We start from the raw sequence: 23339 nt of genomic DNA, 5'->3' as shown, positions 1-23339 counted from the left end.
TCTCCTGCTGGGTCAGAGCCGCATCGATGCGGTCTGTCATCACAGGTTAGGGCCACTACAATGCAGCCCCTCCTCCTGCTCCTCCTCTAACCACTGTAGTCGGAGAGGCAGGCAGACTGTCAGGGCTTCTGCCCTTCTCCCTTCTGTACTGACTGCTCAGCCCCCCGCATCATCTATACCCCCCTATTTTCTCCTTCACCCATTCCTCTCAAATACATGTCCACAACCCAATTTACACAATCCACTCCTCTGTGAGCACTGGTGCAACTGGCAGTAGAAAAAGTGCTAAAGGGATGAGGCTTCATAGACAGACAGAAGTGAGGACAGAGTGAAGAAAAAGAGAGGGGGGATAAAATGGGAAACCACACAGGAAGAGCAAAAGGCAAGACTGGAGGACTAGAATGGTTACAGTGGATGGGATTTGGGAGCAAAAAATACAGTGGGAGGAGAGTGCAAAACAGAAAATAAAAGAGAGGCAGTGATGTCCCCGGAGAGGAATAGAGGAATAGGCGTCGACTATAGTAAAGAGACAAATAAAGCCCCATTAACTGCTGCTTCCAGCTGCTTTCTCAGGCTCTGCCACCACATGACTCCCCCTTGATGTTTGTTTATCTTTCTTATTATTTATTCCCCTAATTGCTGCGTCTCTGCTGTCTGAAACTCCTGAGCACTCCTCGTATCATTAGATGCACAGGGCTGACATAACTTCACAGGGACAGACTGCGAGGAGACTGGACAGAGAAACACACAGATAGGCTGACAATTTTGTCATAGACCTATGACTAGATAGATTTCATCTATTAGGTAATTACTACAGATCACTGGTTAGATAAAGAACATCGTGTGAGCATGCACAAATGTACATAATACACGTATGATGTTACATGATCTTACGTCTAAAAAAATATGTTCGTATGCTACCAAATGGTTTTGCCTTATATGTTTTGGAGGAAACATAATTGCTGCCTGGATTATGTTCGGTGGCAACTATTTTGTAAGTCCACAAAGTGTGACATCTTGTACCACACAGATGTCTCAGGGAGGCCGTGGTTAAATAGGGGTTAGTGAAGGAGTCTGCTTTTCCCACAAGGGATTCAAATTGTCTACCCACACACAAGGAATTCACAGGAAACAACGAATGCACGCTCTGGAATTGATATGGAATACAAAAGCTGGTTTAAGTCTGCATTTCATGCAATGGGGAAGACAACAGCCAGCGTGGGACGACATTATTGAGGGTCTTCAGCAGTCTCATGTATTAGAACAGCGTGACGGCAATGAATCCTCTCAGTTAATGTGTTGTTTTTTGGCTCCACTGTAAATGGAGCCACTCAAGGCATGTCTGCGGTACCCTGTGGTCGATAGAGGTGTAATTTCAAACTAAGATCTGGACCCTGTATTATATAAACGTTCTGGCCATTACCACCAGTAATCAGTAAATCAACCATGACCTTAAAGGGACTATATGTAAGTTTTTCAATGAAATTAATCAAATTGCCTTATTGTTAATGGCCTCAAAACTCACTCAGAAATGAAGCACGCGCCTGTTTTCTCTGTTGCTTGCATCAGCCACTATTCTGATTTTAATGTGAGGTCTCTGGGTCGGATTCAGCCCTGTGCGCGCTCCCGAGCCTCTCTCGTACTCCCGTGACAACACGGCAGCTAACGACATGCTGTCCACTAACACCATAAAACAACCGGCTCACACCAAAACACAGGCTCCACATAAGGATACAAAACAACAATAAAGGTTTATGTCCATCAGACCAAACAGGTTTAGATGATTTCGAGTAAGAACAAAGTGAGTATTAGTAAAGCTGGAGAAACACAGAGTCACGTTAGTCACGTTAGCTCGCCAGCTAACGCAGAGCAGTTGCTAATGTTATCCGGTTCAAAGTTATATCGCTTTCCACATTACTTCACCAACTAACGCGACCTATGTTACTATCCCGTGTACCACTGTTGATTTAGCCTGCAAGAAAGGATGTAACGCCAAAAAGCAAATGTGGAGCGATTTGTTTACTAACGTTAGCCTATAGTGACGCAGCCAGCTAACGCTACAGTAACGATAGCTCTGACCGGTGCCACTGTTTGCTTCGCAACATTTTTTGTGGTTTTACCAATACTCAGGTACACAGCTTCTCCACCTCTCAGTCGCTGTAACTAACGTGACCCACATAACATAAAACACTGCAACAAAACGGTCACAACAACCCAGAGGAAGAGCCATCCACTAACACCAGTTAGAGTAAAGTTACTTACTTACTAACTGTTATATAGTGTGACACAATCTCATTGTAATATTCAGTCCAGCTCACTAACCATTTCATTATCATCCAATACATGTAGCTGTGCTGACATTGCTGAGCCTCCAGTGACAGATTCACAGATAGTAAAGATGATTACTGAAAAGTAGCAGGCGAGCTAACGATGTAGCACGTCGGCTAAATGCAACTAAATGTACTGTGATCATGTAATGAGCATGGATTAGTTCAACCTACAGTTGATATAACGGTTACTGTAATGTTGCAGTAGGAGTTTACCTGAGTTTCCAGCTCTGTCTGTTCTCCCTGTCTGTCTATAGCCGCTGTCACTCTGCCTTTTTTCGGGAGTATTGAGCCAATATGCGGCTCGCTGTGCTGAATGAAAGGTACGGCGCCGGTGTTGAGCTGCCTCTGAGACGGGAACGTTGAAGTAACAGACCCTGAACATGTCTGGAGAAAAGCCACAGCCTGCAAGCAGGTGTCCCTGCATTTATTGTGATATTTCTGTATGAGAATGGTAGTGTTTCGGATTATGCTTGCTCATGATTTCAAGCGAGCATGCATACGAGCACACACCTGGTTGCAATCTCACCACTAGTGGCCGCTGAAAACTACATAATGCCCATTTAAATCCTCAGGATTATAACTTAAGGTTAAGAGAAATGGTAGGCGCACAGGTAGGAAAGTGGAAACAAACTGCAGCCTCCTATGTTAAAGTCTGATGCTTTGTTGACCCATTCATCCACCCCGACCTCCTTCCTCTGAGGATTTGTGCCTCTATAATAACATCACCTGACTTCCTCCCACTGAACAAGAGTCATAATTGGTTTGAGAGCTTTGTCGCTTGAATTTCGTAAACACAAGTTGTTCTTGCCCATTTGCTGAAACGACTGATACTCTCATTTTCCTTAGGAGGCCAGTCTCCAACAGACTGATAAACAGAAGTATTGACCCATAATTACACCAGCTAATTAAAACACCACCTTGTGCGTGTGGTTTCTAATGTAGACTGGAATACATTTGAATTACTTATTTCCTCCTGTTCCTAGAGTCTTTCTCTCCCAGATATCTGTAGCCCTTCTTTGTCTTTTCCTCGACTCGCCTTCTCTCATTCCACCTCTATCTTTATTTCTCTCTCTCTCTCTAAATAGACAGAGCTGTGATGGATCCAGCTGTCCCGTCTTAACTTTCTAACTTTCCCTCAGCTCAGTGCTGCTACTACCACTTTGATGACTTTGCAGTCAAGGCAGACATCTTGCACATTAACATATGATTGTGCCCATGTATTATTTGTGTGTGGAGGGACTGAAGAAAGGGATCAGGAGAAATCCCAGTGCAAGCTGTCATCCGAAAGAGAGAGAGCTAAAGAGACACGGCACTTGAAAAGGCGGAATGTCATCATTCATGCAGAAGGAGTGCAAGGCTAGAAGTATTCACGGTCTTCCTGGGCTGTACTATGTGGCAGGAGTCAGAAAAGCAGGTCAAGGGGATGGAGTGTCCACAAAGTTTCTACCTGCAAGACTGTGCGACTAAAAATGGAGCCTTAATGATTAAATAAGCAGAGGATTTAGTAAACATTTGGTGCAATTTCATCAGGGTAAATCCATGGATCCAGACACATCAACTCATTTAGGCTTTAACCTCAGGGTATGTCAACTGTCTAGATAATTGACAAGCGGGAGCCCATTTCCTCCAACACGCTACGGCCATTAGGCCTGCAAGACACAAACTGCACAGCAGCATAACCAGAAAATCACTCTGTTCTTCAGTATTGATTTTTAAACTACAACTTCTACATCCTGCACTCAGAGGTGCTTCAACTTTTAAGATGAGACGGATGAGATTTATCACTGAAGATGCAGGAGATGAGAAACAGGGATATGTTCGGCGCTGTCAGTCACTCAATGCAGGCATTAGTCACCGTGCCTCTGCTTCTCTGATCTGTCGTCTGTCATCGCCACTCTCAGACAAATGCATCACGATCACACAAAGCGGAAATGCACACGCACCCACACACACACACACACACACACACACACACACACACACACACACACCTGTCTCATTTCACACACTCACTCTCTATTTTCTCCATGAAAAAGAGATGTTCAATTTCCCTCTTCCCGCTAAGTGGACAGCTCATGTCCTTCAGAAAGCATGCAGGAAAACAGGGCCTTGTCGGTGGAGGGGTTCTCCCTGGCATGTCCTGTCAGCCCATCCAGGTGATCAGAGAGAAACGTGGCTAATTTATAGGACTAGAAAGCAACAATGTGATATGACACACAACTCACCATGATCGACTGTCTCTAATGTTTTCCTGTGTGTTTCGAAGTTTCAGTCGTTATTCTGTATGTAAAGTAATGTTGTGAAACTAGGGCTGAGGTTGACAGCAACCGAAAAAGAAAATAAAGGTGTGAGGAAGGAAGGTTGAAGCAGTCATCTCGACAGAATACAGGGGCCTTTCTTTGAATATTTGATGCAGACGGATAGCTGTTCACTCCAGTGGAACAAACTGGATTGGAGTCCAGTCGCTCATCTGGAAAAGGCTGTAATTTGAAGACGTGGCTGCAGAGTGTCCTTAAGATCCTCATTTCTGTTCAGCCTCTGGATCTGCCCACCTGGGCCCTGCTCTCTGCTGAGGTCGCACTGTGCACACGTGTGTTCACACATCATGCACACATGGTCATACACACACACACTGAGACACTTAAATTTCACTGGCAGTAAATGTAAACAACAAGTTGCTCCCAAATGGCGGTCTTGGATAGAGAGTAAACAGATTCCCAACAATCCCCTGGACCTACAACATTTTGCATTTAACTTTAGGAGTGTGTATAAATATTTCATTCACTTTACATTCTGCTCTATGTTTTTCTGTGCTCCAGGATTATTTAGTAAGAGGAAAAGCAATAAGAGATATTTACATGTCATTTATTTTTTTTATGACAATGAAATTCCTGTTTTTTCTCTTGGAAATGTAATCATATAATAACATTCAGTTATGTCTTATGTAAATTGTCAGAAAACCGGAGTTCAAGATGACATCTTCAATTTTCTTGTTTTATCTGACCAACAGTGCAAAATTATTCAGTTTACTCTCAAGTATGATGATGATAAAGCAAATCTTCACTGAGAATTTCTGGCATTGATGACTTAATTTATTTTAGCTCTACATCCAGTCAATCGGGACCTTTGTCTGTCGGCAGGATGTTTTACATTTTGTAAAAAACAGTTTGATTCATTGTTGATACTTAACTTCACAGTGAGGTGTAGATCGTAAAGCTGCTGGTGAAATCAAATGCCACAAAATCAGACGGACTGGCAGCTGTACAAACTGCACTAGCAAACATCAAAAGAAAAACGGGTGCTGTATCTTTGCCAGTGACTTCAGAGAGGAAACTGAATTTGAGACCAAAAAATACACTTAACATAGTAACCGTGATATTTATCTTTATATAAATGTATTTCAGCCAATTCATCTTGAAGGCACTGTATGTCATATTTTCCTTTCTGCTTCCTGTTACATTTTATAGATGCATGCGTAGGTATATAGACCCACATACAGTATAAACGAACACATCATACATCCACACACATAAGAAGTTACTTTTTACTCTCTCTTTGTCTACAGTCTAGGTATACAGTGTTATTTACAGTATCTGGGTACAATGCACGTTTTGTAAAACCTTTATCCTGCGATCTTAACCTTGTTTCACATTATTACTGTAATGCAATTCTCCCACAGTACATTTGTGTTCTGTCTCTGCATCAGACCTTCAATAATCAGTACTTGTACGTGTTTCTTTCCCTTTACAATATCTAGTATCATTAACACAACCCTTACAACCGATGTGTGATTACAACTTTCACTTGCTGCCTTATGTCATGTCATCTCACCTATGTCATTGCCCTATCCTCCTTTCCTTTAAAGGTGTAAGTGTAACCTTCATGCCTCCCAGTGCCTGCTGCAGGATGGGAACCTCCAGTGCCAGTGTGAACACAACACCACTGGCCAGGACTGCCAGCGCTGCAGGAAGGGCTTCAAAGCCAAGTCCTGGAAGGCTGGTTCCTACCTGCCAGCACCCAATGGAACCCCCAACACCTGTACGTACCCAAAACATGTTTCTCTCTTCCCACTGTGTTGAGCCAACTCATCAATCTGACACACAATTAGATACAATACTGCTGACTCCTTTCACAAGCCTTAGGTATGGGTGCCTGTTAGCTTACTTTACTGTCTTATGCATGAAAATGACTATTAATTGATCTAAGTTACAACACTTTAATATGTTGCAATACAAAACTGCAGAAAGGGGATGTGTCCCAAGAGGGGCCTGAGTCCTTAGACACTGCTGCAAATTTGATGATTTATTCTACATTTAAAAGAAAAGTTCATTCTCTGCTTTCTTGCCGAGACTTCCACGAGAAGACTTCTTTCACTATCTAGCTACAGCAAGGTAGCTTAGCTTAACATGAAGATAGTAAATAGTTAAAAGGTAACAAAGTTCATCTACAAGCCACTCTAAAGCTGTCATGAAATAGTCCCGCACACATCCAAGAGTAAAATAGTGAATTATTTCTTTTCTTTTTTTTCTTTTTTGTGTGTGCGTTAAACAAACTAGACACAACATATTAATTAGTGAGCTTTAGAGGTGGCGGTAGGCAAATTTTCTTATCGTTGGAAGGGCCAGGCTAACAGTTTCCCCCTGTTTCCAGTCGTTATGCTGAGCTAAGCTAACAAAGATTCATATTTAGCATACGGACATGAACGTGGTATCAGTCTTTTCTTCTAACTCATCGATACGACAGCAAATAAGCACACACCATGGAACATTAGCACTCATTTAAAGTCGTGTTTTTGGCCACTATCTATTTTTGTCTCCACATACTCTGTCAAAAATCTGTCGTTTTAACTGCTAAATGCACCACTGTGTTCATCAGTTAGTTGCTAACTTTGCCTGTTATTGTTTAGTGCTGCGCAAGTGGTATACAGTCAATCACATGTTTGTCACTGAGAAAACAATGCTGATGAGTGTAGTGACAGTAAAGTTGCAGCCTGTAAAACCAAAACAATGAGCTGAAAGATGCTAAAACGCTTTGTAGAATTAATTAATACTTCAGCAATTATATTAATTAATACAGCAGCAAATTAATGTGAGAGCATCAGTCATAGTGACGAACCCACAGAATTATCACCTGACTCAGTATTCACCTCTCTGAATATGCGCAGTTTTAAAAAAGAATTAGATTCTCCAGCCTTCTTGATTGATGAATGTATAGTTTTTCTCATCACTCTGAGGTCCTGAAGGGAAAGCAGGATCAAGGGAGCGAGTTAAAAAGAAAGGAGAAGTTGAGAGAAGACGATGGAGAGACTGAGCTCTCTGAGTTGTTGTCACCTCAGTGCAGAGAGCAGTTCAGAGCTGTGTAACAATGTGGGAGTGCGTGGGGGGAAATCCTCTTGGAGAGTGTAGCCAGCTACAGTAGCTAGCAATGATAAAATAATAATCTAGGGCAGCCCCTCCCTAGTTTTTTACTTTCAAACAAACATAGACACACTCACATGCACAGAAAAAGGAGAGACACACAGGCACTCACTTATACCTGTACCTGCACACACATTGCAGAGAATGGCTCTATTGTCAGCCTTTTTTGTTTATCCTGCTGTATTTTCCAACCCAGTTCTAATGGTACTGACACACACCTCCCGAGCCCATTACTACCCTTTTAAAGTCCTGAATCCCATTAGTAGAATTTAAAAATTTAAATGTTTGCAACTTGCTTGGTTGAAATGCTACACAAAAAGGACATGGCTCACGAAACAGTTTGGTCTCTGCAGACTGCATTATGTATGCCAAGCTAAGCTAACTATAAATACAATCTTGGAAAATATGCAAGAAAGGCAAAAAGTTTTGATTCAAACGTAGCGAAGCGGTAGCGCTCTCTTGAAACATACATATATGATGAGGATCTCCGAATCTGAAGGTTTGGGGAAGAGTAACAGGTTAAATTAGGGAGGATGGGGGAGATGGTGCAAACCCATTTATTTCTCCAGGACACTGAGAGGTGGTCTATGACAAGCCCTTATTTAGCAGAACAGCTCTTAAGATCTCTCCGCCACCTGAGTCTGATGAATGAGGCAGAGACAAGTCTTTAGGCAAATTGAATGCATAAATAAACAAGATCTCATCTCCTCTTCCTGATTCTCTTTCAGGTACAATTGCTGGTTCACCCTCCGGTTCTAGTAAGTAATAATGCAAAGCAAAGCAGAAGAGGTTGCATTCCACCCTCTCTTCCTGTATTGTCTCTTCCTTTTGTTGCACTGTTATTTAAATTTCAACCCCATACCTCGCCTTCTGTACGTCTCCTAAACTCTCCCTCCCTGTGATGTTCAGCTGGCTTTCTAGTCAGTCATTTCTCTTTTCCTGCATCTCCTCTCTCTGTGCTGCAGCTTGGGCCCTGTGTGCTTCATTATTAATAGGCCTTTCTGTCGCCATGTCCTTTCATCACAGCACATCACACTAACCTGCACAGGAGGAATTCTTCCACAGTTCTGCTTTTCTTATTTAGACTAAAGACAGCACTGTTGATGGATTGAGGAAACTGGCAATGAGAGAGGGTTGGGTGAGAATGGGTGGTGGATGGAGAAGCAAAGGGAGCTGAGACAGAGAGAGAAAAAGAGACAGAATGAGAGAGAGGAATGGGAGAGAAGGATGTTGGCATATGTTAGTGTGTTGTAATGCAGTGTGATTCTGGGTGAGGAGCTCAGGGAGGCAGGAATAAAAGGGAATTTGATTAGGGATTCTCTCTGCGGAGAGGCTCTCAGCCTCCAAGCTGTTAGACAGAAACGATCGGCAAAGTGGCAACATCAACCCTGACAGCACTGGGCTTTTCTCCACATGGCCGGACAGTAAAAGGCTGATGCATGGATAGACAGTTGGACTGCACTGCAGAAGTCTGCTTTAAAAGGTCCCCTCTCAATTAGATACAATTGTGTGGTTATTTGAAAAAAAGAATGGGTATGATGTACCAAAGAAAAGAATGATGCTTGCTAATGGGCTGATAATGAGTTTAGTGGTTCAGTTTCAGGTTTTCTACCTGTGTTGCTCAATAGCCACAACATCAACTTAATAAGTGAGACATTTAATGCTCTTGAAGGTGAGGATGAGACAAAGGGCGAAGCTGAAATTGAAGCTGAGGGTGAAACTGAAGGGGAAACTCAAGATGCAAGAGACAGTAAAACTGAAGGTGAAACACAGGGGGAACCTGAAGGTGAGAGTGGACCAGAGGGCGAAGCAGAGAGCACGACAACCATCTCAGAAGCTGAGCAGTCCCCGGCTGTTACCCATGAGTCCGTTGGAGCCCCTCAGGAAGGTGCGGGAAATTACATTAACCATAGCGAGAGGTAGTGACTAAAAAAGTACATTTACTCAATACTGTACTATCTTAAGATATTTTGACTCTACTCCACTACAGTTGTTTGACAGTTGTAGTTACTTAGATAAACATTGTACACACTACAGAAATATCTATCTTACCATCTTAGTAAGTTTTGTTTATTACTGATTCATGAAAGTCAAATTGTCTTAAAACAAGTGAAAACCAGTGCCAGTGCAGTGACATTATTTTAATAGAAATCAACTGGTTTCATAAAGTTCATAGAATAAGGTGTAAACTTTCGCTTATTCTGTCATCTTTCAAGATTCTCACACTTATTTCTGGAAAAATTTGAAATAGTTTGACATTTTGGGAAATACATTTGTTTGCTTTCTTGCTCTCGTGTCTGTCCATCAAATATGAAGCTACATCCAGCAGCTGTTTAGTTTAGCTTGAAAACAGGAAGAAACAGCAAGCTTAGCTCTGTCCAAAGGTATCAAAATTCGCCTACCTGCACCTGTGAGCTCACCAATTAGCACATTATATCTCCTTTGTTTAATCTGTACTAAAAACAAGGTGTAAAAATCTCTGTTTTACAGATGGGTTATGTGTCACACTTACTTCTTGGCCAGGCACAGTAACTTCCTGGTCTCTATGCTCAGAGCCAACAAGTAATCACATAACCCCCCTGAAAAGCAGCAAACTGTCAGTTTTTACACTTCGGTTTTTGTACGGATTAAACAAGCAAGATGTAACCTTTTGATTAGTGACCTCTAGAGGTGCTGGTAGGGGGATTTTCTTACCAATATACAGAGCCAGGATTACTGTTTCCAGTCTTTGTACTAAATTAAGCTGACCAGCTGCTGGCTTTAGCTTCATGTTTGACGGACAGATATGAAAGTGGTACCATCTTCAACTCTGACAGAAAGCAAATAAGCATATTTTCTAAAGTGTCAAACCATTCATTTAAACAAATGGACTTCTATAGTGATCACGTTGAAATAATCTAATTAGACAGGCAGATACTTTCAATTATTAGCTTTAGAAAAAAATAGGAGTCAATAACTATTTATTAAGGAAGATTAGGAAAGTAAAATTATCAAATTAGCTCCACCAACTAGCATTAAAATGCTGCTTAAAAGGTGAAAGCATAACTAATAAGTACTTTTTCTTCTGATACTTGAGTACGTGTTGGTGACATTACTTGTTTATTTTTAAATAAAATTTTGAAAGCAAAGCTTTTACTTAGGTATTTGTGCAGTGCAGTAATTTAACTTTTACTCGAGTAACGGTTCTCAATACTTTGTGTACCACTTACCACAGCTGTTCAAAGGATACAGCAGCAGCGTACTGGAAACTTACTACACCCTTGCGACAAAATAAATGTGTGTGCCTGTGGATATGCTCAAAGAAGCTGACAAGCAGTGTGTTTGTGTCTGTGTATATGTCATACATAATTCATCCTGCAACTTACTGGAGGTCTTAACATGTACATTGGCTGTTTCCCTGCCCATATCTGACGTCAATGTCAGATGTTGGTTGTCCCACCTTGAGTGTGAGGGCATTAAACTATACGGACATTCAGATTTTATTTGCTCTGACTGACTGATTTTAAACAACCCAGGATGGATGTTAACAGATTATGTCAGCCACTTGAATGTATAGTGAAGTGGACCTCAAACCCCAGCTCGCCCTCATGCTAAATTTAAACCTGCCATCTTGGGAGGGAGCGGACCTCTCAAGTTCCACCAGAAAAGCACTTAGGATGTGGGAGGAGCTGGGATTTCGGCACCACTGATATCGTCAGACATTTTTTTTGTCTGCTGGAAATCCATTAAGAATGTTTGTTGAATAGCACAGCACTTTTGTTGTTTGGCTGACATCAGTAGGGAACTCAAAGAATTCACTGATTAGCTGTGATTTAGGAGGGCCTGACAGAAGCTTTAACGTTGTATAAACATCGTTACAGTCCCTTGTAGGCTTTTTAAAGCCCGCTGTGAAGGACGCAAACGTCACAGAACACCACATGTAGATGTTTTTAGAATCAGAAGGAGCTTTATTGTCAAGTAGTGTTTTACACATAGGAGGAATTTGCTTTGGTGATAAGGTGCTACACGTAGACAAAGATACAGTTGACATAAATAAATGTAGAAATATATAAATATGGAATAGACAATGCAAGTTATATAAGAATATTAAAAAGAATAGAGAAAAATAATACAACTATGTTAATGTTTACAGTCATAATGTGATCATTTAAATTATATTGAAACTGTTATTCATTGTCATTATCGATTAATCTGCACATGATTTTTTCAGTGAATCGATTAGTGTATAAAAATTGGGTACGCACCGAAATGAAAATTCTTGGCCGAAGCCGAAGATGATGAATAACTTTCCCGAATACCAAACAAGGTTTTTTACATTTTTTAACATTTATTTTGCCTTTTTTTACCATTGCATAAATTAAATAGTCAAAATGTGCTTTTTACTCAGTGATCTCTTAGGATTTGGAGAGACTATGGTGGGTAGGTCCGAAGCCAAAGAGGGTAAAATTACATTTTTCCATTTTAATGTACACATGTAATATATAGTTTTATACTTTCTGTGAATATAATCCAATTAATCTTATTTCCATACTTATATATGTATAGATACCTTATTTTGAAAAACGGATGTTGTCACACGTGCATCCTCGCGCTAAATTCATCAAGTCCGACCCAATTTGATAAATAATGTTGTTCTTGTATCGTGTAACATGAAGACTTCGTAGCCTCTCTCTTCATACCGCAATACTTGTTTTTGTAAAGAGAGAAACTAAGAGGATAAAGTCACTAACCTGCTTGTCAGCTCGCACTGGTCCGTTTCAGTTGATTTACCATAGGATTGAATACGTGTGCACTCCAAATTTAGATGCAGTGAGCTTAATCGCCTTCTCACACACGACTGACAGAAACACTCAAAGCGGGTCAGACCGTTTGTTGCCTTTTCTAAGAAGTGAGCCACAGATGGAGTGGATGTGCTAGGAGACAATTCAGCAGAACAGTGTCTGACACTTTAAAATGCTTCCACACTACCGACATGTCAACGTAATGGTTCAGTAAAATTTATTCGATCTTTTGACTTATTAGGCCGAACACCGAATAGTGCTTTTTTTGCTATTTTCAGGCAATTAATTTCGGTTGCCGAATATTCGGTGCATCCCTAATAAAAATTTGAGATATGGTTAAAAATACCCATCATTACTTTTTGTTTTGTCTGACCAATAGTCTAAAACCCAAAGATATTAAATTTACTATCATAGAAAACTAAGAAAACCAGAAATAACTTAAGTTTATATTTTTGCTTAAAAATTTACTTTATTTTGTTAATTGTGAACAGTTAATTTTCTGTTAATTAGCTGAGTGACTGATCGAATAATCATTGCAGCTTTAATCCATAATGTCAAATTTAAAGTGTTATTCACATATAAGCACATACAAAGTAGTATCTACTTCTAAAGTGTAAGTGCACAAACCATATATACAATATATCAAATTTAAAAAACAGTACGGATATAAATGCCAAGTTGCACTTCTGGGACAATAGAAAGGAAGATCATACCATAGAGTCTTCCTGCCTTTTTTATGTCAGGTTTAGAGAAGTGTAATTGGCTTGGCTGACAACACACACACACACACACACACACACACACACACACAGTTTTATTATATTGTGTAGCTGAAGGGCCTGTCACATTAATGACTAGATCAGTTTACAATTTGTTATCCTAAACAATATAATCTGTAATCTCCAATAATTTTCTCTGACTCAACTGCATTCAAAGCTTGTATGTTATTTTTAAAATATTACTAACCGCAATGTACACTGAAAAATGTATTGGTGAAGTGTGTCAAAATTTGCTAATGCAGCCTGGGATTTCATTTTTGAGAAATCCACATAAACATTGGTTATATAAACATAATCACATTTTCAGTATTATTACTTTTTCCAAAAATTTTAAAATGCAAATCCCAGATTAGGTTATGTATTGTGGGATTTTAAGTTCTGTTTTAAATTTTTGACTGTCTGTGCTGCTGAAGCAAATGTTTCCATAGAAACATTATAGCGGATTTATAGGTTGGACAGCATGTCATAGTAGTTGCACCCTTTGTCATGTTCCTGTCCCAGTTAAGTCACCGAGCATGCTCAGATGAGGATTAGCGATCTATTGGCAAGAGAGTCTGATCCACAGACTCCGCAGCTCATTGGTCAGCTGGACAGATGGACATTTGGCAAAGGGTGAGGGGAGGTCAGAGAAACCAAATCCTAAAACCCAGTCATACATTTAACAGCCACAATGATCTCACATGACCCTACTTCATCTTTTCCTTCAAAATCTGATCCCAGGGCTGTAGAACAGCCTGACTACAGATACAGTGCGAGTATGCACACTCACACGCTGTACTACACTAGATCATCCAGTCGCCCAACCACAATCCTATCTGCACCATCCTCATCTCATCGAATGATTGAAAACAACATTTTTTATACAGATTGAATTTGGCATTAGACTGAGAGAGACTGGATCATGTCTGGAAAATCTTGCGACATATTAATAACATCCATGCTGTCACTCCTGCTGCGGCTATTAGGTGTTCTGGTGAACGTTAACTGGTCCTGAATCACAATGGCTTCATTAACGTGCAACTAAATCAATGTCTAGTACTCTGGTAATAAATGATGAGAATGCTAAGACTGATAGGTGGCATTAAACTTTATTGTTGTAATTTCTTAGGCGATTTTAATGCAAGTGACAAATTATCTCATTATATGCAAATACATTTGTGTGAAAGACACCAAAAAATGTGTCCGAGCAGGGAATGCACACAAACGGACACTGTATGCTTGCTGTAGTGTGTGCGTGCGTGCGTTTGTGCGTGTGTCAGAGAGTGTGTTATGGGACAGTTAGCGAGTCCATCTGTACAGACAGACAGGCAGGCACATGTCACAGGATTATATAATGAATCAGCTTAGATTGTTGATGCATAGCATGAGAGAGTGATGGCGCTGTTGGCTGGCTGAAAAAGACACTGAGCTCATGCCCCTCTTCTCTTGTTTTACCTTTGACTTTCACATACAGACTCCCTTACCTCCAGCAGCTCTGTTTTGGGGGTTGGAAACCCACATTTCAGCTCTCTAAATCCTCACCATTTTGATCTAAGTGAAGGTAGGCACTTGCAAACTAGGTAGAATGAGATTTGTTGTGTAATGTAATTTAGTCCTGTTTGTAGTGTGATTATACAGGAATAGAGATTTTTTTTTGCTTTTATTGACGATATAGAGCTGGACCCCAAATCCAGTTAGCCCGAGATTAAAGCCTGCTAGATCCCTGTTTCTTGAGCCTGTTCGACGCTTTCTCCATCTCTGCTTTCCAACCGCATTGCTTAATAAAAAAGATATACTTTATTACGTAGGTGGACAACACACTGTCCTTCAGGCAACAGACAGATCTGATCTACATTTTTAGGTTGACGTTTGAATATGGAAGTAGTGTCATGACAACGTTTTGTGTAAAAAGAAAAAGAGGCAGCTTTGATGTACTTGGTGGTGTTCACATGTAACATTTGTTTTAAGCAACAACTGTAGACCAGTGACCAAAAGAAATCAGATAAATCAGACACCTGTAGTAACTGACCGTAATATCTGTATTATATCAATTAATCAGACCAGTAAATGGAGTAATCCAAATCCAAGCAGAAAGGCTGAATGTCTACCATCATAATTATGTTATTTTCTCTCATTAACTAACTCTTTAATAAAAATGTGGCCACCAAACTATTGTGTGATGGTTAACCATTATAAACAGGGGAACTTACACCAGAGGCCGTGTGTATTAAGTCACAGTAAATATACTGTACCACTGTACAGTAGTACTACATTTAGATATTAGTAACTGATTCATTGCATTAGTGTTCATTCCATCACTCAGATTTAGAGATGACAAAATTGAGCGTGTGCAAACACATATGCACACATTCATACACAGCACTGTAAGTGTAAAACAGAGTAATACACTTTGACAAACAGTGTGTGATTTCATTTTACAACCATATTAACAATAGTCACACCTTTAATTCACTGTGTTTTGCAGGGAAAAAAAAAACGACAACACAATTCTCCAGCACAGAAAGGGTTGTGGAACAGCTTTAGAGTTTAGCCTATCTCAGCAGTGTGAAATCACACTTTCATTGTGTGTTCTCACTTCTGTGTGTACGAACGTGCATGATTGTGTGTGTGTGTACGTGTGTGTGTGTGTGTGTGTGTGTGTGTGTGTGTGTGTGTGTGTGTGTGTGTGTATATGTGCACATTTGTAGAAAAAAAAAAGGAAGGCTAGGAAAGGAAAGCTTTCTTTGGATAAACAATCTGAGGCAGCATCTCTTATGCTAATGTCTTCGCCTGCTTATTCCTCATTGCATTTACTTTCTCCGTCCTCACGCAACTGATGCAACAGACACTAGAGCTCCACCGGCAGAAACCAGAGTTGCAGAGAGCTCGACCTCACTAACAGACAATGAGTTACCAACCAGCCCTTTGTCTGAGCCTACACTTGTACCCGTGGGAGAATCTGACACACTTCCTCCTGAGGTTCTCTCTCCTTCAGCATCCTCTCTGTCAAAGGAGCACCGAGTTTCCCTGACACCAGAGGAGTACACACCTTCAGAAACAATCCCCCAGCATTTACGACTGTCTCACCAAGTCTCAAAGGAGTCCCCACATCATTCAGTTGATCATCATCATCATCACCACCAACATTCAATCACAGTACAGTCCATCCTCCATCCCCTGGCTCACTCTCACCATCATACAAGCCTGCTCAAAACTGAGGAAAAACACTCGCCAAGCCATAGTGAGAGAGGAGGTAAGGCACACCCATAGCTCTAGATGACAGTAGATATAGCGTAGAGTAGAGGCTGCCAGAAAATAGAATAATCTAATTTTAGAATCAGTAGATCATTTTCATTTCCAGCCAGCGTGATGGTTTTTATGATGTGGAAACCTTCTAAAATAGACAGTTTTCAGAAGGTGAAAGTCACTAACATGCTCGTTTACACAAGCTATTGTTATCTTATGCTGTCGAGCATCATATCGCATGTCAGAGAGACGCTTATTCGATTTAGGTAGTGGCAGTGAAATCTAGTTAATGTGGTTGAGTGAGTGAGTGAGTGAGAGGCAGTTGTGAGGAGGGTGCGTGAGCACTGTCAGTGGATGGTTTGTGAAAGTCTGCGATCAGTTGACATTGTCTCTGCAGCAGTCAGAGACACTGAGCAGATTGTGGGAGCATCAGTCACGGGATCAGAGTGGTGTAAAGATATGAAGAGGTAACAGGAGAGACAAAATCAAGCCCAAAACTTACCCCAACATTAGCCTGAATTTCTATGCTACGTTGCGGGGGCATTAATACATAAAATGGCTAGATATAAATAAAACAATCACGTGGTCTTTGAGGTCCCTTCTTTCAGTCAATGTAGAGCAAGCGGGAACCCCAAATGCTCTGGCTGCCAGTGTGTGATGTCAGACAGTTCGGGATGAGCTGATTGAGATTAATGTCAAGAACGGTTCAAATCACTCCTACCCCCAAGGCAGCATGGGTTACAGAGATTAAATGCATTTATGCTCTCTGCTGTGCTACATCAGCCTTTGAAACAACTGTGATTCAGAATCCTACTTTCCCACAAGAGATTTTTTTCTCTGGCTAGTGTGTGAGTGTGTGTGTGTGTGTGTGAGTGTGTGTGTGTGTGTGGATACATACGTGTGTGCAGCCGTGACAGATGTGTGAGGGAGTAGGTCTAGTGGGGCCAGAGTCGGACATGAATAGAGGTAGGCAGGGGTTACTTTGATGAGATGCAATGATGGCATGATGCCAGTTGTGTGAAATGGTCCAGGGTGCTGTGAGAACAGCTGCTGGCGTCCTGTCTCACTGGAGCCCCAGGGAGGGGGAGGGATGAAGGCGAGCGAGTGGGTGGGAGATAGCCTGAAGGGGGACGCTCCACAGGGGAGCAGGATGCTTGCAGGATGCCCCTCTCTGAAGAAGGCGAACAGGAGACGTACATCGCCTGCACAAAAACACCTCAAGGGGAAACACAGATGGAAGCATGCAGCACGGTATTCTCGAGTGGTCTGGTAATCATTAGTCCCACAATGACGTGCATTTTGTGGTTGTTGTTCGTGTGATCGGTGATCTGTATTTTTAGTCTTAATCATCTCTGTGCGGAGGACTGTGGCGTTGGTGATATATTGAATTGTGCCCGTGTTGCAGTAAATCGAAAGGTAAAAGGAGGAGGCTTGATCCATAAACTGAACTAGTTTTGCATCTCTCTTCTTTCATTTGTGCTCGCTGTAGCCCAAAAAACATGAAGCAAAGGATCCTGGGAATGGCATAAAGCCCTCTGGGAAGGTGGAACATGCAGAGAAAACGGGAAGGAAGGGGAAAACTTGAGCAAGAGACAATTAAAAATGTAGTAAAAGTGTGATGTGTGTGTTAAGTTGTTTCTAGTACTTACGCTATTGATTTGAGATGTTTTTTGTGATTGTGGCACCAGAGTGAATAATAAATCTCAACATAAGGAAGTACATCCATGAGAAGGCGTTACTGTCATACAAAACAGTTAAGCCTCATATGAATATTCATATGTTGGGTAAATACGGTAACAAAAATAAGAGCAGTGACAGATCTTCTATTACAATAATGGGAGATAATAACGAAAGAAGCTCATACGCAGAGTTCGAACAAGTGCCAGTCAGAATATTTCATGACATTCAGATAAAAGGAAGTGCACGTCATTTCTTTCACACCCAGAGTGCAAGTGTAGTGATGAAGGAGTTTCTCAAGCCTCTCTGACTCTCACAGCTTTTTCCCAAGCCCAGGGCTGAGGCCCCTGATGGGGCAATCCACTATCTGACAGAGAGAGAATGGAAGAGAAAGGGAAAACAAGGTCTCGGAGGAAGATGGGAAGGGAGAGAAAGGCAGATAACTGAAATCTTTACCCACAGCATCATCAGCCTAATTATAAAGTTCTTATTGTTCAGGTTGCTGAGGAAAGAGCATGTCAAATGCCTCATACGATGCCTGTTCTCGTTGTGTTGATAACGATTACGGTGTTTCAGTCTCCCACAAGTCTGAGAGACGCCTACATGAAACTCATGGCCACAAAACAACAACCTCACCTCAGCACGGGGGGGAAAGGGAGGAGGAGGAAAAAGAAAGAATAACTGACAAGACAGGTATTTTTTTATACGTAGCAGTTCTGTACCTTTATATAGAGTAGTTTTCCTTTGGTGCAAGTAAATATGCAGTAAAACCACAGTAAAAAATAGATCTCTAAAAATTGAAAACAACCAAAATGGATCTAGATTCATCTCTTTACTGACATGATAGTCAGTCAGTCAATATAAACAGCTAAATTATAGCTTTGGCACCAACAGCAGTGCCTTATTTTTTATCTGAAACAATGACAAGAAATGAAAAACAGACTATAGGATACAGTACAAGTGGATTAACAATTTATTTATTGTTCGGGATGTGATGTTGAGAAAAGAACATATATAACTGATACCATGAGATGTTTTCGCTTATGTCGGTGATGATTGTGGTGTGTCAGTTCCCCAAATGTCTGAAGGACATGAACATGAGACTCACGGCCACAAAACAACAACCTCATCTGAACACAGGGAGGAAAGGATGGATGAGGAAAAAGAAAGCAAAGCTGAAAGGAAAGGTACATCCATTATTAAGTACAGTAGTGGTTGAAGCTATCTGCATATTAGTGGTGGAAATATGTAGCAGATAAACAGAACTGTATCTATTTTTTGCTATGTTCATGATAATTGTGATGTTTCAGTCTCCCACAATTTTGGGGAACACGTACACGAGACTAATGGCCACAAAACCTCATCTGAGCACGGAGAAGAAAGGAAGGAGGAGGAGCATAAAGAAAGAAACACTGAGGAGACAGGTACATCTATGTGTAGTGGGTGAAGAGTATATAAATCTACTAACCTATATGTAAATTCATATACTGTAGTTTACTTTTTGTTTAGATGTGCAGTGGACCAAAACTGAACTTTGCAACTCACAGCAAAACATGGTCCCTTAAAAAAAATGGAAACAACAGAAATGTATCACAATATAAAAACTGAGGGACACATACATGAGACTCATGGCCACAAAACAACAACCTCATCTGAGCACGGGGAGGAAAGGGAGAAGAAAGAAAGACAAACAGAGCAGACAGGTATTTATATATATATATATATATATATATATATATATATATACACACACATATATGTAGAGAGAGAGAGAGACAGAGAGAGTATAAAAATTTACTACAACATATGTAGATTTATATACTGTAGTTTACTTGTTGTGCAGTAGACCAGGATTAAACTTGACAACTCACGGCCACAACCTTGACAACTCACGGCAAAACCTGGTCTCTAAAAATTAGGAAACAACAGGAATATATTTTTTTTTAATGATAATTGTGGTTTTCCAGTTTCCCACAAGTCTGAGGGGACATACATGAGATTCATGAGCAGTATAAAGAAATAAATTCTGAAAGGAAAGGTATCTTATTTTGTAGTTTACAACTGTGGTGCAGTAAATATGCAGTAGAAAAACTTTCCTCACAAGCTAAACTTGGCAACTCATTGTGTAAAATTGGCCCCTGAAAACCAAACCACCAGAAATATATCAAAATTTTTGCCTGTTAATGTTAATAAAGATTGTGGTGTGTCAGTCCCCCACATGTCTGAGGAACACACGCATGAAAGTCATGGCCACACAACATCATCCGAGCACGGGCAGAAAAGGCAAGAGGCAGAGCATAAAGGTAAATGCTGTAGATAAATGTACTTAACCTGTAGTGGTGGAAATATGCTGTACATAAACTTTCACCGTGGGTTAAACTCACAGCAAAAATTGTGAAAATAAAAACTGCAGAAATTTATCAAAATGTTTTATCAATGAAAAATGTTGTATGTCAGTCTCCCACAAGTCTGAGGAACACGCACACAAGACTCATGGCCACAAAACAACAAGCTCATCTGAACATGGAGAGGAAAGGGAGGAGCATAAAGAAAGAAAAGTTGAAAGTAAAGGTATCTCTTTTCTATAGTAGTGGTAGCAATGTTCGTGTATATTTATATTTAGAAGTTAATTTGGTGTGCAGTAAACATCCATCTGCTAAACCTTTACCATAAGTTAACTTGGCCACTGAAAGAGAAAACAGTGGAAAGTATATAAATGTGTCTCTTCAGTGAAATGAAGTGAACTTAAGTTTTATCGCTAAATCTAAATTTGGCATAAAATGACTTAAGTGGAACAGCAAGAAAAGGTGGGAGGAGGTTGTTTAGGTGGGAAAAACAGCATACAAAATGAACCTCATAAGATGTTTTCGCTCATTTTTTCAATCACAATTGTGGTGTTTAAGTTTCCCACACATCTGAAGGCCACGTACACGAAACTAATGGCCATAAAACAACCTCACCTAGCCATGGGGAGGAAAGGGAGGAGGAGAAAGCAAGAAAAACTGAACAGAAAGGTATATTTTCATGTAGTTGAGACAGCACTGTAGATTTATATACTGCAGTTTACTTGTGATACAGTAAAAATGCAGTTCACAAACTTTTATTATGAGTTTTTCCACCCGCCTGTTTTTATGCACATTGATGCCAATGTGCGAATAAAAAGAGTGGAAAAACCACAATTTTTTCACCAGTCGACAAATGTCAAAAATATAATTTAAGCTTGACGAGGTATAAAAGTTGGTGTACTGATAAAAACAAAATGCATATATGACTTCAGTGTTGATGGTGGCAGATAAAAACATAAGATCTGTGTGGACTGATAAAGAGACTAAGGTTCCTCAAATACATTAAATAACTATACATGCCATATTTCCATCAGGGTTTTCGAGATAGTTTTCCAATGTTTGAGGTTTGACTGGTGCTATTTTAAGTTTATCATCTCACTGCACACTCTTCTTCAGTAATGGTTTAATGGCACCCGACTGGAGAATTAGCGCTACCAGCTGTTTATCTTGATGCCCCAATATCAATATTCGCATAACAGTCCTGGATGGAAACATAGCACATTAATTTGCATTTTCAGATTTTCTAGAAATTCAGTTAAAATCATGACATGAATAATAACATGAGAGCCTTTCAGTCAACTTAAGATACAGTGCTAAATCATATTTTGGAAGAAATACTACGATCATATTTTTGTGTCAAACAGACAATGAAGTTAAAGGCCAAGGAAAGGGAAAGATGGAAAGGGTGAATAATGGATCGGGTAAAAAAAGAACAATTCAACATATTCTTTATTTGTTGTTAAGATGCTGAGAAACACATCTAATTTAAGCTTCTAATGGGGCTTTTCGCTCAATTATGATTGTGGTGTTTCAGTCTCCCACAATTTTGAGGGACATGTACACGAGACTCATGGCCACAAAACCACATCTGAACTTGGGGGGAAAAGGGGGGAGGAGAAGCATAAAGAAAGAAAAACAGAGGAGACTGGTACTGTATATCTTCTGTGTGTAGTGGAAAATAAATCTGCTTCAATATATGTAGATTTACTGTAGTTTATTAGTGAAGATGTGCAGAAGATCAAAACTAAACTTGGTTGAATGATAATTATGGTGTTTCAGCCTCCCACAAGTCTGAGGGACATATACATGAGACTCATGGCCACAAAACAACAACCTCATCTGAGCACGGCCAGAAAAGGGAGGAGGATGGGAATAAAGCCGAAACAAAAGGTATTTTTTTGGTATGTAGTGGTAGCAAGTGTAGTTTCCCTGTAATGGTGGAGAAATTCAGTAGATACGCTAAACTTTCACTCTACATTAAACTTGGCAACTTACAGTGAAAAATGGGTCCTTGAAAGCTGAAAATGGGAAACAAGTATCTACTATAAAATTGTCTCTTCAGTGGCATAATAGTAATTCAATTTAAGTTACTGACCTAAATCTTAGTTTGACACTAACAGTTGTGACATAGCGTTATTGTTACGGCTTCTGACAAAAGCGCATATAGAATGTACCTCATATTTTTGCTTTTTATGTCAATGATGATTGTGGTGTTTCAGTCTCCCACAAGTCTGAGGGACACGTACAGGAGACTCATGGCCACAAAACAACAACCTCATCTGAGCACGGACAGAAAAGGGAGGAGGAGCATAAAGGTATCTCCTTGTACTGTAGTGGTGGCTGTGGCTAATTGTAGTAAACGTGTAATGAGGGACAGAAGCAGTAGATAAACAATTCACCGTCAGTTAATATTCAGACATATTGGCCGCTGAAAACTGAAACAGTTCGAATTTATCAAAATTTTGATTGTTATGATAATGACGATCCTGGGGTTTCAGTCCACCACAAGCCTGAGGGACACGGTCATGAGACTCAAGGCCACAAAACCACAACCTCATCTAAACATGGGGATGAAAGGGGGGACTATAAAGGTATCTTCTTATTATGTACAGCACTGTAATACAAGCTTTGGCTAACTGTAGTTAACATGTAGAAAGGGAGAAGGAGCATAAAGAAAGCTGAAATGCTGAAAGGAAAGGTGTCTTTGCAATATCTTGCATGTTTTTGTAGATGTTTACTACCAGTGCTAATCTTTTACCGCAAGTTGAACAGCTTATAGTGAAAA

At 40.4% G+C, this 23339-nt stretch overlaps 1 protein-coding gene across 1 annotated transcript in view; it reads left to right on the top strand.

Annotated features, from left to right (window-relative positions):
- Positions 1 to 23339, top strand: part of ntng2b (netrin g2b) — a 75269-nt gene that overhangs the window by 32776 nt on the left and 19154 nt on the right. The window contains exons 4-12 of the mRNA XM_046066499.1: positions 6196 to 6368; positions 8476 to 8505; positions 18786 to 18902; positions 19280 to 19396; positions 19520 to 19633; positions 20420 to 20512; positions 20667 to 20780; positions 22334 to 22444; positions 22774 to 22869. Coding sequence (XP_045922455.1) covers positions 6196 to 6368; positions 8476 to 8505; positions 18786 to 18902; positions 19280 to 19396; positions 19520 to 19633; positions 20420 to 20512; positions 20667 to 20780; positions 22334 to 22444; positions 22774 to 22869 — 965 coding nt within the window. The remainder of the gene's footprint in view (positions 1 to 6195; positions 6369 to 8475; positions 8506 to 18785; positions 18903 to 19279; positions 19397 to 19519; positions 19634 to 20419; positions 20513 to 20666; positions 20781 to 22333; positions 22445 to 22773; positions 22870 to 23339) is intronic.

Source organism: Micropterus dolomieu, linkage group LG13 (genome assembly GCF_021292245.1).
Source record: "Micropterus dolomieu isolate WLL.071019.BEF.003 ecotype Adirondacks linkage group LG13, ASM2129224v1, whole genome shotgun sequence".
NCBI lineage: Eukaryota > Metazoa > Chordata > Actinopteri > Centrarchiformes > Centrarchidae > Micropterus > Micropterus dolomieu.
Note: the sequence above shows the minus strand (reverse complement) of the source record. Positions and strands in the feature narration are given on the sequence as shown.